Source organism: Camelina sativa, chromosome 20 (assembly GCF_030686135.1).
Source record: "Camelina sativa cultivar CO46 ecotype springtype chromosome 20, ASM3068613v1".
NCBI classification, from domain to species: Eukaryota; Viridiplantae; Streptophyta; class Magnoliopsida; order Brassicales; family Brassicaceae; genus Camelina; species Camelina sativa.
The window spans coordinates 28,365,819-28,381,565 of record NC_141899.1 but is presented as its reverse complement, the minus strand read 5'-3'; the positions used below and the strand labels follow the sequence as shown (position 1 = coordinate 28,381,565).

The following is a 15,747-nucleotide window of genomic DNA, read 5'->3' as shown; positions in this document are numbered from 1 at the left end:
TAAACTTTTAAAATCGTGTAAGATAGTAAAAAGTGTGTTAATCATATTTATAACTAAAAAACATCTTACAAAATCTATTTAAAACCTTTTAATATTTTCTGAACACCTATTAAAATCCTTTTAAACCTAATTAAACAATATACTTATGTTTTATTATCATTTTAATTAAAAAATTTAAGAAAATTTTAAAATCTTTATAAAACGTTCTAAAATCGTTTACACTTAAAACAATAAGAATTGTGCTTTATAATAATTTTTTTTTCAACCAAACATTAATAATTAAAAGAGAACTGCAAGATTGGTGGCCCAAACAGGAGGATAAGAGTTTACAAAAGTAGTTTCAGAAATTAAAGATCTTGAAGATCGAGCAAGACAATCAGCCCTTGCGTTGACGTCTCGTGGAACCCTGGTGAGGGTGAAGGAGTTCGAAGCAAAGAGAGATCCTCCAGCAGGTTAGAAAAAGCGCGCCAATCATCCGGCGTCTGCACCATCGCAACTAGCTCTGCACAATCCGTCTCAAAAGCCTGGCAATCGACTCCAGCCACCAGTAAAGACTCCATAGCCCAGATCAGCGCTTGTAATTCCGCATGTAAAGGGGAGATGCTTCGTCGGTGACTCCGTGCTCCCAACAGAAGCGTTGAATCCTCTCCACTGCAACACCACCAGCCCAGACCCTGAAAAAGATTCGTACCTTTCCAAGAACCATCAACTTGACATCGGGGAAAGGAACCCCTGTCCTCCGATAAAGGCGGAGGATACAGGTATCTCACTGAGTAAGATTTGGCCTCCTCCCACAATAATTTATCATTAGCCGCTTGATTCAAAATATCAATTGGCTCTAGATCTATACCCTGGAGAACCTTTTTATTCCTATCTTTCCAAATTGACCAAACAATCCTAAGGAGATAAAGGGCTATATCCGAAACCCCAGATTGTGAAGACACCCGCCAGAATATGAAATCTAAATTCGCATATATCGATGTATATGGAAAACCTCCCGGATCTAACAAAACAGGGGACATCTCCCAAATACCTCGAGACCAAGGACACTCAAAGAGTGCATGGTTTATAGTCTCCACTGCAGAAGCACATCGCTTACATGAGGTATCACAGCGAATACCCCGATGCGCAAGACGTTCTAACACGGGAAGAGTACCAGAGCCAATCTGCCAAAAAAAGTGTTGGATCTTCGAGGGTACATCTAGTTTCCACGACTGTGCCCGCAAAGCCATACACGTCAGCCCATACTCTACATCCGTGATTAATTCCCGGGCCAACCGGTATCCTGATTTAACCGAATACTTCCCGGACTTAGTAAAGTGCCATATTAGTCTATTCGGTTGATAAGTTCTACTTACCGGCATACTCCGAATAAGTTGTATATCCACCGGATCAAAAAACTCCTCAAGAATAGGCAGATGCCAATCCTTTGTAACTGGGTTAATTAAATGATTAACAATCAAACCCGGGAGCCACAATCTCCCCCGGCCATTCGCCGATCTTGGACGAATATCCAGTAACCATGGATCACGCCAAACCGAGATGGAGCAACCGGAGCGTACCATCCATCGCGCTCCATGTTCCACCAACCCCTTGGTTGAATAAATACTTCTCCATGCAAAGGAAGGGTTATTTGATTTTTTTGGCATAAGAGGATGCTTGTTCCTGAAATATCGACCTTTCATCACCCTAGCCATTAAAGACGTCGGATAATGAATTAACCGCCAAAACTGTTTGGCCAGCATAGCTTCATTGAATTATTCCAGAGCTCGGAAACCTAGGCCCCCTTCATAATTATCTTTACACAATTTATCCCAAGCAACCCAGTGCATACCACGTGCCTTATCATTGGACTTCCACTAGAAAGTGGAAATAGCACTCGTTAATTTAGACGTCAAATCCTGTGGCAGTTTATAACATGACAAAACATGGGTAGGAAGTGCCAAAGCCACCGATTTAATCATAATTTCCTTACCACCCTTTGATAAACACTTTGCAGACCAACCATTTACACGATCATCCAGCCGATCCTTAACGTAGCTAAAAACTTTAGTTTTCGAGCCTTGTAGGTTTTCAGGAATACCCAAATAATAACCCATACCACCCTCCTTAGAAATCCCAATAACTAATTTCAACTGGGATCGAAGATCAGTAGTAACCTTTTTGCCAACCATGATAGAGGATTTAGCCAGATTAACCTCTTGTCCTGAGGCTCTGCCATAGTTGCCGATTATATCCATTACCGTCCTACATTCCTGCGCATTTGCCTTACAAAAAAACAGGCTATCATCCGCGAACAACAAGTGCGAAACAGTAAGACTACCACGGGCAATAGTAATACCCGTTAATTTCTTCTCCCTTTCAGCCTTTTTAATATTTGCTATCAAGACCTTTGTGCATAGTATAAATAAGTATGGTGAGAGAGGATTCCCCTGGCGTAATCCCCTCTGAGGTCTAATAAAACCTCGGGGCTGACCCTTCAGAAGAACTTGATACGACACTGGCGATACACACCACATGATCCACGAAATCCATCTCCTATCAAATTCTAACTGAATCAAAACCGCCTCTAAAAAATTCCACTCAACCCGATCATATGCCTTACTCATATCTGTTTTAAATGTCAAGAACTCCGAGTTACACCGGATATTAGTATTTAGTCCATGGAACATCTCCTGAGCCACAAGAATATTATCTGTAATTAAACGTCCAGAAACAAAGGCTGATTGCGTTTTTGAAACCAAAAGAGGCAATAAGCGCTTCAGGCGAAAACACAATACTTTTGAGATAATTTTATAACTCACATTGCAGAGGCTTATAGGCCTAAACTCCGCCATCCGCTGCGGACGGTCCGTGTTATAATCATTTTAAACGAAACTTCTTAAAACCTTTTAAAACCTTTTTTTGTCAACCAAATATTAAATTAAAAGAGTACTCCAAGGTTGGTTGCCCAAACCGGAGGGAAGAAGTTTACAAAAGTAGTTTCTGAAACTAAAGAACGCGATGAACAGGCAAGACAATTTGCCCTCACATTTGACGAACGCGGAATCCTGCTTAGGATGAAGCCGGGAATTAAAGATCTGTGTAAATTGAAATCATCCAACAAGTTGGAGAATGCGGGCCATTCATCAGGAGATTGCACCATCGCCACCAGCTCTGCACAGTCAGTCTCGAAAAGGGAACAATCAATGCCAGCCGCCAACAGAGACTCCATAGCCCAGATCAAGGCTTGTAACTGTGAATGTAGAGGTGAGGGGGTTCGTCTATAGCATATTGCTCCCATAAGTAACACTTTGTCCTCTCTATTGCAAAAACACCAGCCCAAGCCCACAAAGGAATCAGACCCCTTCCAGGATCCATCAACCTGACATCACGGAGAAGGTTCTAGATTTTCCATAGGTGTCGAATAATCCATGGCTCTGCCCGTGAATGACCTCGCCTCCTCCCACAAGATTCTAACATTAGCCGCCTGATTTATAATATCTATTGGTGCCGCCTCTGTACCCTGAAAAACATTTTTATTCCGATCCTTCCAAATTGACCATAAAATCCAAGGTAGACGAGAACAAATATCTGAAACACTCGATTGAGATGTCGCCCGCCATAATAAGAAGTCTTAATTAGAATAAACTGAGCCATAGGGAAAACCATCAGATGTTAACGAAACCAGAGATAAATCCTAGATCCTACGAGACCGAGAACACTCAAAGAGAGCGTGGTTTATCGTCTCATCCGCCAGCCCACACCGTGTATAAAGGGTGTCGCACCGAACACCCCGATTAGCTAGCCGTTCCAACACCGGAAGAGACCCGGATGCTATTTGCCAGAAGAAGTGTTGAACCTTGGAGAGAACGTCAAGTTTCAAAACTTGTGCCCAAAGGGCCGTACACGTCGGTCCGGACTCAACTACCTTAATTAAATCACGGGCTAGCCAATAACCCAATTTGACTGTATATTTCCCGGATTTAGTGTAGTGCCAAATCAGTCGATCCGGTTTATATGATTTACTGATTGGAATAGCCTGAATAATACGAATATCCTCTGGATCCATGAACTCCTCAAGGATGGGCATATGCCATTCCATAGTGTGTGGGTTGATCAAATGATTAACCATTAGGTTAGGATGGAGCAGTCTCCTGCGACCATTAGCTGGTCTTGGTTGGCTATCCGGTATACAAGGATCTTTTTATATCAAGATATCACAACCAGATCCTAATGCCCATCTTGCTCCTTTTTCCACTAAGCCTTTCGTTGAAAAAATACTCCTCCAAGAAAATGAGGGAGAGTATGACTTTTTGACCAATAGAGGACGTTTATATCTAAAATATCGACCTTGCATCACACGAGCCATTAGAGATGTTGGGTAATGAATTAAACATCAATCTGCTTAGCCAATATCGCATCATTGAATTGCTACAAATCACAAAAACCTAAACCGCCTTCGCATTTATCATCACACATTTTATCCCAAGCTACCCATTGCAAACCACGAGCTTTGTCGTTAGACCGCCACCAAAAACTTGAAATAGCACTTGTTAATTTAGACGTTAATGCATGTGGCAATTTAAAATAGGACATAACATGAGTTGGGAAAGCCAACGCAACTGACTTGATCATGATTTCCTTGCCGCCTTTCGATAGATATTTTGCCGACCAACCATTCATACGATCATCTAACCGATCATTAACATAACTAAAAACCTTAGTTTGCGATCCCTGAAGGCTTTCAGGAATACCCAAATAAGAATTCATACCGCCTTCTTTTGAAGTACCAATGACAGACTTTAATTGGGTTCTTATGTCCTCCCGAACGTTTTTACCAAACATGATAGATGACTTTTCCAAGTTAACCTCATGTCCGGACGCTTTTCTATAATTGCCTATAATTTCCATGACCGTACTACATTATGTCGCTTCTGTTTTACAGAAGAATAAACTATCATCTGCTTTATTGAAAATTAATTGTAAAAGGGTTTTTTGGATGTATATATAAGTAGTAATATACATTCCATAAATACTCTTTGTGTGCTAACTTATTTTTTCTAGTAAGTAATGACATTATTTGTAACTATAAATTTAATCAGAGACTATTTTTAAATGTACTTAAAAATGTTACTATAGATATGGTTACAACAACAAAAAAAAGAAAGGAATCTTTGACCATATCTTCAATCATATATTACTGCAAATATATATGCTATTTTTGACCCAACAGTTAACATTGTAATATTTATCAAATTAACATTTCCACATTAAAATGTTACAGTCAAAACATTTCTACACATGTGAAGTGACTTTAGTGCAGTGGTCAAAGGTAAGTCCTTAATGCACAAGGCACCATCACACCAGGGATCGAGTCCCGCTCCCTATGAATGTAGGAATTAGGCTAATGGGCCGGTATTGTGGCCTAATGGTTGACAAAAAAAAAAAAACATTTCTACACAATGGGTGTTAGTGGTTTATTCTTAGTGAGTAGTAAGTAGGTAAATTGTTTTCGGTTTAAGAATCAATTTGCAATTATAATAGAACGAAAAAACTGAATATAACTATTACAAGTGATATAAGTGGTATAACAGAGAAAAGTGGTATAATTGAGAAAAGTGGCATAACTATTAGAAGTGGTATAACTGGCATATCTGAGTAAAGAAGTATAATTGTTAAAAGTGGTATAATTAGTACAACTTGTATTCCTAAGAAACTAGTATTTCTGCTACAAATCATTATGTGTTAATTTCGTTTTGTTTTAATAAATTCAATTATCGGCTGATCCATTTTTTTATAGAATTCATATATATATAGTTAAGGAGGAAAACAGTATATTTATTGTTAATATGATTTTTTCTTGTTAATTTTGTACTGTCATTATGTTGTATTAGAGATAAATCTAAATTATATATCGTAATTTTGTAAAATTTAAAAATTAAAATTTGAAGTGGGGATTATGATTTAAGTCTTATTTTCTATTTTTATATACATAAGAAAATGTAATCTCAATCAAACATCGGTTACATCTGGAGAATTATTGTCAAACATGGTAAAGATAAAAAACATCTTAATATATTATAGTTACCGTAAATATGAAAATATATTAAGAAAGAAATAAAAATCATTAGAGGTATTTATACCATAAAAAATTTACTTTTGCAATTTTAAATGAATAAAGAACTTACGTAAATTAATTTAAAACTGTAATAGGGCTTAACCACCGTAATTGTGAATGCATATGATTTATTGAAATTTAAGAAATTAAGGAATAACCAAACTTAAAAAATTAAGGAGCAATCTAAGATTACAAAATGCCTAGATCTAGCAATAAAAATAAGATGACATTCTATAAATAAATAAGATTTCATTTCTTTGCTAAAAATGAAAAGATACAATGGAAATAAAATTATAAATAAGCTTTTTTTTACGAACAAAATATGTTGGAAACATTCTTCGTTACTTATTCAACTGCTACCAATTCCATTCTCTGTTTTGGTCTTCTGAGAGTCGCCATGAACTTACGATATTTTCTTTTGTTCCTTGCACGAAGTCTCCGAGCTCTTTCTTTGTTCGTCTCACTCTTGTAGTGTAGTGACATATGTGCAGCAAATTTTTGAGAAGTATCAAACACCTCATTGCATTTGGGACATGTATATGGACCATTTTTTTCACGTGGTATACTATGTGTACGACCATCATACTTATCATCACCACTTTTCTTATCTTCTTCAGAATCAAAAGTTTTGGTTGGTTTGAGAATTTTCTTCAAAGATCGACGATCTTGGGGAACATGGTTTTGCTTTGATGACAAAGAAAACACATCAGAATGATGAGGAGCAGCAGAATGATGAGGAGGAGCAGCGGATTGATGAGGAGCAGCAGCAGAATGATGAGGAGGGGCAACATAATCGTATGGATAAATGACACTAATAGGTGTCGGATTCAAAACTTTACGTTGTTGAGGAAGAAAATCAGCATGATGAGGAGGAGCATCATAGTGATGAGAAGGAGCAGCAGAATGATAAGGAGAAGCATAATCTTGGCCAGGATAAACAACACGAAGAGGTGTTGGATTCAAATCTTTGCGCTGATGAGGAAAGGCAACATTATGATGAGGAGGAGCAGCATGATGATGAGGAGGAGCGGCATAATGATGAGGACCATCATGATCATGGTCCGGATAAACGAAATTAAGAGGTGTTGGATTCAAAACTTTGCCATGATTACCAAGAAAATCTGGAGGAAGAGAAACAGGAATCCAAATATTGGGGTTAGAATCCATGACACTATTGACACGTTCAATTTCATATTTGGCACTATTAAGTATATTGGTAGAAAAATATTCAACACCAAAAGCAGAATCAAAGTTTCTCCTCATCATATTAAATAGAAAAGAAGATGAAGAGAGATGTGAATTTTGATAAGAAGAAAAAGAAGGAGTAGAAGCAAACAAATTTGCACGGTTCATATGATCATGATCAGATGTTGTGAACATCGATTGAACCATCTTGGAGTTTTGATTCATTTCGATGGAAGACATTTCACGATGGTTTACGAAATCATCACCGTATATATTGAACATATTTGGATTGGAAGACATATTGAAACTTTAAGTGTGTTTAACACCATTTGTCTACCTACCCTTTTATACAGTTTTAAGTAATAAAAAAAAGGTAATGAAATGAAAATTTTCAATTCAAAGTCAATATATTTTGTTATTTGGTTAATTTCAAATTTGGCTCGTTATTTATGACTATGAATCACTTATTTGGCGGGTTATTTACTTTTGTTGACTAGTTAGTAGAAATTAGTATTATGGTTTGAACTGTACATTCAGTATTAAATTTTATCATTCTAATCTTCATAGATTTTGAACACATGTTTTTAGCATTTATAGTCTTTCTTGACTGATTAATTAGGTTTGATAGTTAGTTTAAAAATTATGGGGGATTTTCAAATATCAGAATTTTTTAATTCATATAAAATAACTAATTAAATATGAAAAGAAATAAATTAATAAAATATTATTTTAAAGAAGTTTAAAATTCTGATATTTAATGTTAATATTTAAAAGTAAAGAGACTAAGCCAATGTAACAGAGAGTGGAGTTCGCCGGACTCCACCCCTTTTTGGATATGATGAAGAAAACGGCTTCTCCACAGTTTGAGTTTTTTTTTTATAAAGGTTGGAAAATATACAACATGGGCCAAAAAGGAGAAAAAAAAAGATTCGATAAAAAAGAGAGAGAAAGCTTCAAAAGGAAGTAGAGGTCGAGTTTGCCCGATGCCAGCAAGCAGGAACTCCACTGATGTTGGAGAGATTCAGTGGTAGCGGCGCCTCAATGGTTGTGTCTGGGAGAGAAAGTTAGGGAGAACCCTTATTTGATATAATCTAAATCTTACACTTTTCCTTATAATTCAGTCGACGGATCTGGAAACAAAGTTATTTATGTCTTGCCAAGCACTACTCTACGATTTCTTTACTTAATCAATCCAACGATGAGAAAGCAGCACAGATTTACTCTTGCATTATCGTAATAATGTATGTATTAGTTACACAATATTGACATCTAAAGAACAAAATTTAGATAGACACTCAACCAGTTGATATATTCCTTTTTTTTTTTTTGTCAAACACTTGATTCAATCTCATAAAACCAAATACAAAGAGAAGGATACAAGGATCCAAGTTCTAAAACAGAAGCAACAGAAAGGTAATCCCAAATGTCATACAAAGAGTGATAATAAATAACGACAAATGATCCAAAAGAGCTTTGAGGCACTAGCTAAGAAGCAAATGTCACATGAGAGGTAATGGTTTGTCGATAAATCTTCTATGGAAAGCTCAGTGGTAGACGGATTGGTCCCTGTCAAACTATGACTAGGTGACATTGATAAGGTTGTCATGGCTAAGCAACTTGCCGGCGCAAAAGATGCTTCTTGAGGTAATACAAGGGCCATAACATGGAACTCCATGTGTTTGGGAGCAAAGAAACTCTCCAATTAAGCTATCAGACGGATGTGCCAAAGATATGTGTCCAACCGTAGCAGAGCAGGTGGAGTCTCCCTCTCATAAGATCCTTGGCTATGGAGGTTAAGGCTTTCACACAAAGCTTGCAGTCGACATGACACAGACAATGAATGGTTTAGTGTTCCCGGCATTTGATGGGTGTTGGTTTTTAAAGGTGGCAGGATTGAACAAGGAAAAATGATTGTCAGCTACTTGAAGTATACGCCAACACATCGTCACACATACAAACAATATAAATGTCTTGTTAACTACGTGAACTATTGTCATCACATAAGGACATCCATAAACAAGCACATGTTATGTGTACAACACCATAAACATTCAACTCCGGTGGTTGGTTGGCCGGAATCCGGCGTTGACCAATGTTGACCGACATTGACCAATATTAACCGGTGTTGACCAGTGTTGACCAGCGTTGACCAAAAAAAAATATTCAAAAAAAAAAAATTTCCTATAAATAAGAACTTTTTTTGTTTTTAGGTATTTTTGATAAAGAAATAAAAAAGATAAATGATTTGTATAATTTACAAAAACAAAATATAACAACAAAAAGTTATACACCAAAATTTTATGTTTAGTAGATTTTTTCATAAAAATATAACAAAATATATATTTTTTTCCTTTTAAAAAGCATTTTTTATTTTGTATTTTCAAAGTTGGGAGTTATAAATATTTTTTTCTTTTTACTTATTTATAAGATTATGTCATTTGAAATATATCCAAAATATTGCCAACTATTTCTTTATTTTTAATAAGAAAAAGAACAGAAGAAAATAATGAAAATTTTTATTTATTTACATGAAAGACATATATCTAGAAGATAGTTAAAAAAACAAAAGTTGATTTTGTAAAAAATTTTGATAAATGTTTTGTATAATTTACAAAAACAAAATATAAATGTTTTGTACAATTTACTTATTTATAAGATTATGTCATTTGAAATATAACCAAGGCATTGCCAACTATTTCTTTGATTTTACAAAACCAACCTTTGATTTTACAAAATCAACTTTTGTTTTTTTAACTATCTTCTAGATATATGTCTTTCATGTAAATAAATAAAAAATTTCATTATTTTCTTCCTTTCTTTTTCTTATTAAAAATAAAGAAATAGTTGGCAATGTCTTGGATATATTTCAAATGACATAATCTTATAAATAAGTAAAAAGAAAAAAAATATTTATAACTCCCAACTTTGAAAATACAAAATAAAAAATGCTTTTTAAAAGGAAAAAGTATATATTTTGTTATATTTTTATGAAAAAATCTACTAAACATAAAATTTTGGTGTATAACTTTTTGTTGTTATATTTTGTTTTTGTAAATTATACAAATCATTTATCTTTTGTTTTTCTTTATCAAAAATACCTAAAAACAAAAAAGTTCTTATTTATAGGAAAAAATAATTTTTTTTTTGAATATTTTTTTTGGTCAACGCCGGTCAACACCGGTTAACATTGATCAATGTCGGTCAACATTGGTCAACACCGGATTCCGGCCAACCAACCACCGGAGTTGAATGTTTATGGTGTTGTACACATAACATGTGCTTGTTTATGGATGTCCTTATGTGATGACAATAGTTCACGTAGTTAACAAGACATTTATATTGTTTATATGTGTGGTGATGTGTTGGCGTATACTTCAAGTAGCTGACAATCATTTTTCCTTTCATATATCCGCTGTTGCACTATATTTTGACGTATGGGTTTCAACTTTCAAAGCCATGGTTTCAAGAGCTTTAAATTACATCTTCATATCTTTTTGGCCGTCAACTTCCCCAAAACCATTAATTTGCTGTCAAAGCTAGGGACGACAATAACGTAACATAACAACGCAACGACAAAGACAACAACACAAGATCCATGTTATAAATTGAGCACTTAATAACTAGCCTTATGCGTTTTGCTGAGGCTATCACTGCAAGAGTTATTGCACCACCGCTAGGTGTCTACGTGTTTTGGATCTTTTAACCATTTTGACCTACCAACGAAGTTGACAGACCTTCTGATGACCTGAGGGAATATATGCCCAATGCTCAAATCACAAAACTCACCGCAGAGTCTGTGAGTTTTGGTTGCATAATATTGTGGACTAATTATTTGAGAAGTAATTATATGCCTTGAGAAGTAATAAAAGAGAAATTATCACTTATAGGCTATGGTTGCATAATATTGTGCACTAATTTTCCACGATTTTTTTACCAAATTTTCTACCAAATATTAATTAAATAAGCATGTAAACAAATAATTGTTAAAATCATCCCCTTCAACTAGCTCCGCCATTGCTTATAATAAGTTTTTATGTTTGCCTAAATTATGATTTTCATTTGTAAACGGAGTCACTCTAACATGTGGTCGAAAATGTATGTATAGTATCAAATTAATGTATGTGTTCCATCTTGGTATAATGGTATTTTTGTTACATCTTGTCATAAAAATGATATAAAGAAATTATATAATCCATATTGAAACGATTTATACTTGTTTTGGTCATTTTTTAATGTAAGCTTTTATGTTTCATTGTCTATACCAAAAACATAAACAAAATGGAATAGGTGGTCTGAATTTGAAATGAGTAAACGTAGCCAATGGACAAGTTCAGTTGGTTCGCCGACTAATGAAATTAGTTAAAAAAATAACAATTTTACAAAGAAAAAATTTGAATACATACCTCAAACTTCATAGGGAATTTAAAATCTATACTAAATTTTTTTAGTCTTTGAAATGTACCTTATGTATTCAACTAAATGACTATATTATCCTCAATTACAAATTAAATTAAAATAAATATAATATAATTAAATTAATTCATTTGAAAAAATATTTTTAAAAACATTATGTAAACTAGATATTCAGAATTTTGCTAAAATTTTCTAATTAGAATTATTTAAAATTTAAAAATTTAAAAATTTAAAAATTCGGTATTATTTAGTAATTTAATTTTAAAAATTTAGTATATAAAAATTTAAATAAAATTAATTAGAATTATTTTTTTTCCATTTATGTTTAGTAAATGTTTTAGATAATATTAGTTTTAAATAAATGTATAATTCACTAATAATTCTTCAGTTTTTTCCATTTAATAAAAAAGTTTTGAAAAATAATTATATATTTTAATTTATTTTGAAAATTGTTAACTTTAGTAAAATAATAAAAAAATTGTGAGATTTTAGAAAAATAAATCAACAGTTCAAACAAATCGACTATGTAACAAATCAATTATTAAAAGAATAAATTGACTTTTTAATATAAGTCCACAAAGAAAAAACATAAATCAGCATGAACAAAATATAAGTCGACAGTTCAAAAAATCAATCATATTAATAAGTCAAGTTAAAATGAAATAAGTCTACTAAGAGCAAACAAATCGACGGAAAAAAAATAAGTCGACTTTGTAAAAAAACAATCAAACAAAAAAACAAGTCGACAATTTTAAAATAAATCGACGTAAAATTAAATAAGTCGACAAAAAATAAATTTAAGTCAACCATTTAAAATATCGACCTTATTAATAAATCAATGTAGAATATAATAAGTCAACAATAAATAAAAAATCAATAGAAAACAAATATAAATCGATGAACAGAAAAAAATAAGTCACTTGTTAAACAAATCGACTATGTTATAAGTCCACTAGCCATAACATAAGTCAACTGTTTTAATGTAAGTCGATGATAAAGATAATTAAGTCAACAGAAGTCAAAAACAAAATAATAGTTCAAAAAGTCGACATTATAAATAAATCAACATTGATAAAATAAATCTAAAACATTGATTATAAATTGTAATCTGGAATTATTTATTTTTAAATAAATTTAAATCTAAATAATAAAAATATTTAAATTCTTTTATTTATTCAAAATTTTAAGATCAAAAATTGATTGATGTAATCATTATTTAAAATACAATAAATACTTTTTGTTATAATTTTAAATTATTAAATAATTTATTCTGAATTTAACAATTTTAAAAAGTAATTTATTTTTAAAGTTGATTTATTTTTAAATATAAATTTAGTTTTTATTGTTTTTTATTTAATTGTTAAAACTGTTTAATAATAAGGATATTTCTGTCCATTTTCATTTCAAAATGTGTAGTTTCCAAATCACTATAATATTAAGTGTAGTTTTCAAATTTCTTTTCAAATTTAGTATATTTTTCAAATTGTCCCACAAAACAAATATATCAAAATATGGTATACTTAATAAATTTGGTAATTTTAATCATATAACACTAATACTAAAAGTGTACAAAACAAAAGTGTATAAGTATATTAGCACATTTCAAGTGAGAGCAAGAAATAAATATCTATTATTGATATCAAATACTGAAGAAAGTACCAGATAATCTCATCAAAATTACAAGATATAATCATACAAAACTTAAAGCTATAAATTTGCGCATAGCGCCGTACTAATCTAGTATATTGTGATGTAACAATCAATCACCTAATTCTGAAGATATGCAGTGGAGTTACGAATATATTGGCCCTTAGACCAAGAAATTAATAATTAAAAAAGGATTGAGTCAAGTAAAAAGGATAAAAAGATTCACACGAAAAGAATATGTAAGTTTGACACTGGGAAAAAAGTAAGGCATATATAAGAGATACATAAATTATCAAAATGCCTTAGTTACATTACATTTAATAAAATCAAAGAGTCGTTAGGTGAAATGTCCAACCAAAAAAGAGAAAAAAGCTATCACATCATCACACAATACTTGTTGAGTACTCTTTTGAAGACCGGCCTTTAAATAAGCCCAGAAGAAGCCGACACACATATATATACAAGGATGCAACAAACACACACTTGTTTGGACATCAGTATCTAACCAGTTGACTCTGACATTTCATCTTTCTACATGGATTCATTGGCTGAAATCTAATTATTTTAATAATGACCACTTCTAAATTGGAAGTCTAATATGCTTGATGGCATAAGGATACTTTTTTTTCGTTTTCTTTTTTTTCTTTCCGAAGAGAACAACAATTTAAAGATACCACTATCATTATTTTTTCCCTTCAAAGAGCATTGATTTTAGAACTAAATGTATCTATCATTTAATTCAAAAGAGAGTGTGTTCTTCTATTAGAAAATCCATTTGTGTATGTAACTTGGGAGTTTTTAGTTATATAATTTTGTAATTTAGCTATACATTTTGGAGTAATTAATTTGTCACCAAAGTTGATCAGTAATTCGTTAGCTTAGGTATCCAAGAAAATTAAATACTGATCTTTTGCTTTCTAGGGGTGTATGGAGAAAGAGTGTTCTAAAACATTTATTTCTCGTATTTTTTTCGCCTTAAAGATTAAAGAAAACAAAAATTATATTTCAAAATCTTTTCTCATTAAGGAATCAAGAGTTCTGTATTTCAATGTATTATAGCAAGTAGTAAATCTAAAAACTAGAGAGAACACTTGGTTTCTCAGTATATTATGGAAATGTAAGTAAGCCATCAAAGAAATATTTTTAGAGCCATGTGCATAGTATTATGTCTCAACATAGGTTATAAACTGTTTTTTTCTAATGTAGTTGAGCAAAAAACAGGGAAACCAGAATAGATGAACTTAGTAGTATCAAACTTTGTGTATTTTTTATATCTACAAACACTCATGTGATGATAATACTCATAAGTACACATAGAGGCATGCCACGGAATATATAACAGCTAAAAACTCTGCAACCTCGAGTTTATTAAAATTTTGCGAACCTCACCACACTGCAAGGGACCCGTCAAGGCTCTCTCAAATACAAGGATGGTTTGGAACATCTTGGGTTACATATATAATAAAACCGATCAGAATCTTTGGCAAAGATATGAACCAAGAAGATTCCAGCAAGGTTTCTTCCTCTGTTGTTGTTGTTGTGGTTTGATCTGTAAGCCGCGATTAAGATCTTCATTCTTGTGTAACAGATTCCACATTATGTGTATGTCTTCGTACTCACAAGAACTCACGTCATGTTGTAGCCTCAGGAGTCCTACAACACACAAGACCATCATTTAGTTTTTCTTTTTTTAAGATATAAAACCGATTCATAGAGACGTCCTATTAATCCGGAAGGTGAATATATTCTACTTAGTAAGGATCTTACCACAAGCCCATCACGGATAAAGCAATAAAACCCTCAAAGACCTTAACTATATTGAAAGCTCAAGAGCCTTTTTGGATCCTATATATAGCTAAAAATTTCCACCGACAGTTTCTTTACATGATCATGATTCACAAAAAGAAAATGATAAAATCTAAACTAACTATTATATGATCAAGAATCACAAAAGAAGATGATAAAATCTAAACTATTATAAGATCAAGAATCACAAAATAAATTGATAGAATCTAAACTAATTACTATTATATATATGATCAAGAATCACAAAAGAAATTGATAAAAACCTAAACTAACTATTTTTTTTTTTGGTTGGTTTCCCTCAAAGCGATGAAACAGAGAAAACGTTTTAAGGGGCTGGTGAAAGGGACAGTGAAGGGATCGGAGCTTACCACTGTGTCGGAAGCCAACGCGTACAGTGATACGATTCCAGATGCGTCGGGTGGGGAAGGCCATCGTGTTCCACCACTCTCTCCATCTAAGGCCGGCCATTTGATCAAAGTGAAGGGAGAAGAGAAGAGAACAGAGAAGGAGAGAGAAGGTAGAAAGGGAGAAGAAAACTCAACCCCCCCAAAAAACTGACGTTTCAAGCAATAACTTCAACTAAATAGACTCATAGA

The 15,747-nt window shown here is 33.1% G+C and overlaps 3 protein-coding genes across 3 annotated transcripts; all 3 read right to left on the bottom strand.

The window, feature by feature from the left end:
* Positions 1-3,222: 3,222 nt before the first annotated feature.
* On the bottom strand, positions 3,223-4,893 carry LOC147919504 (uncharacterized). The gene is made up of 3 exons (XM_087503992.1): positions 4,488-4,893; positions 3,768-4,182; positions 3,223-3,364 (listed from the first exon to the last, which is right to left on the bottom strand). Exons 1-3 carry the CDS (start codon positions 4,891-4,893, stop codon positions 3,223-3,225), a joined length of 963 nt encoding a protein of 320 aa, XP_087360118.1.
* A 1,439-nt stretch (positions 4,894-6,332) lies between these two features.
* LOC104772747 (uncharacterized) lies at positions 6,333-7,581 on the bottom strand. Its single transcript, XM_087506635.1, has one exon. It carries the CDS (start codon positions 7,565-7,567, stop codon positions 6,446-6,448), a length of 1,122 nt encoding a protein of 373 aa, XP_087362761.1. The 5' UTR covers positions 7,568-7,581; the 3' UTR covers positions 6,333-6,445.
* A 6,996-nt stretch (positions 7,582-14,577) lies between these two features.
* Positions 14,578-15,747, bottom strand: LOC104771455 (uncharacterized). Its single transcript, XM_019241726.2, has 2 exons — positions 15,520-15,747; positions 14,578-14,998 (listed from the first exon to the last, which is right to left on the bottom strand). The coding sequence occupies exons 1-2, from the start codon at positions 15,617-15,619 to the stop codon at positions 14,817-14,819; spliced, it is 282 nt and encodes a 93-aa protein (XP_019097271.1). The 5' UTR covers positions 15,620-15,747; the 3' UTR covers positions 14,578-14,816.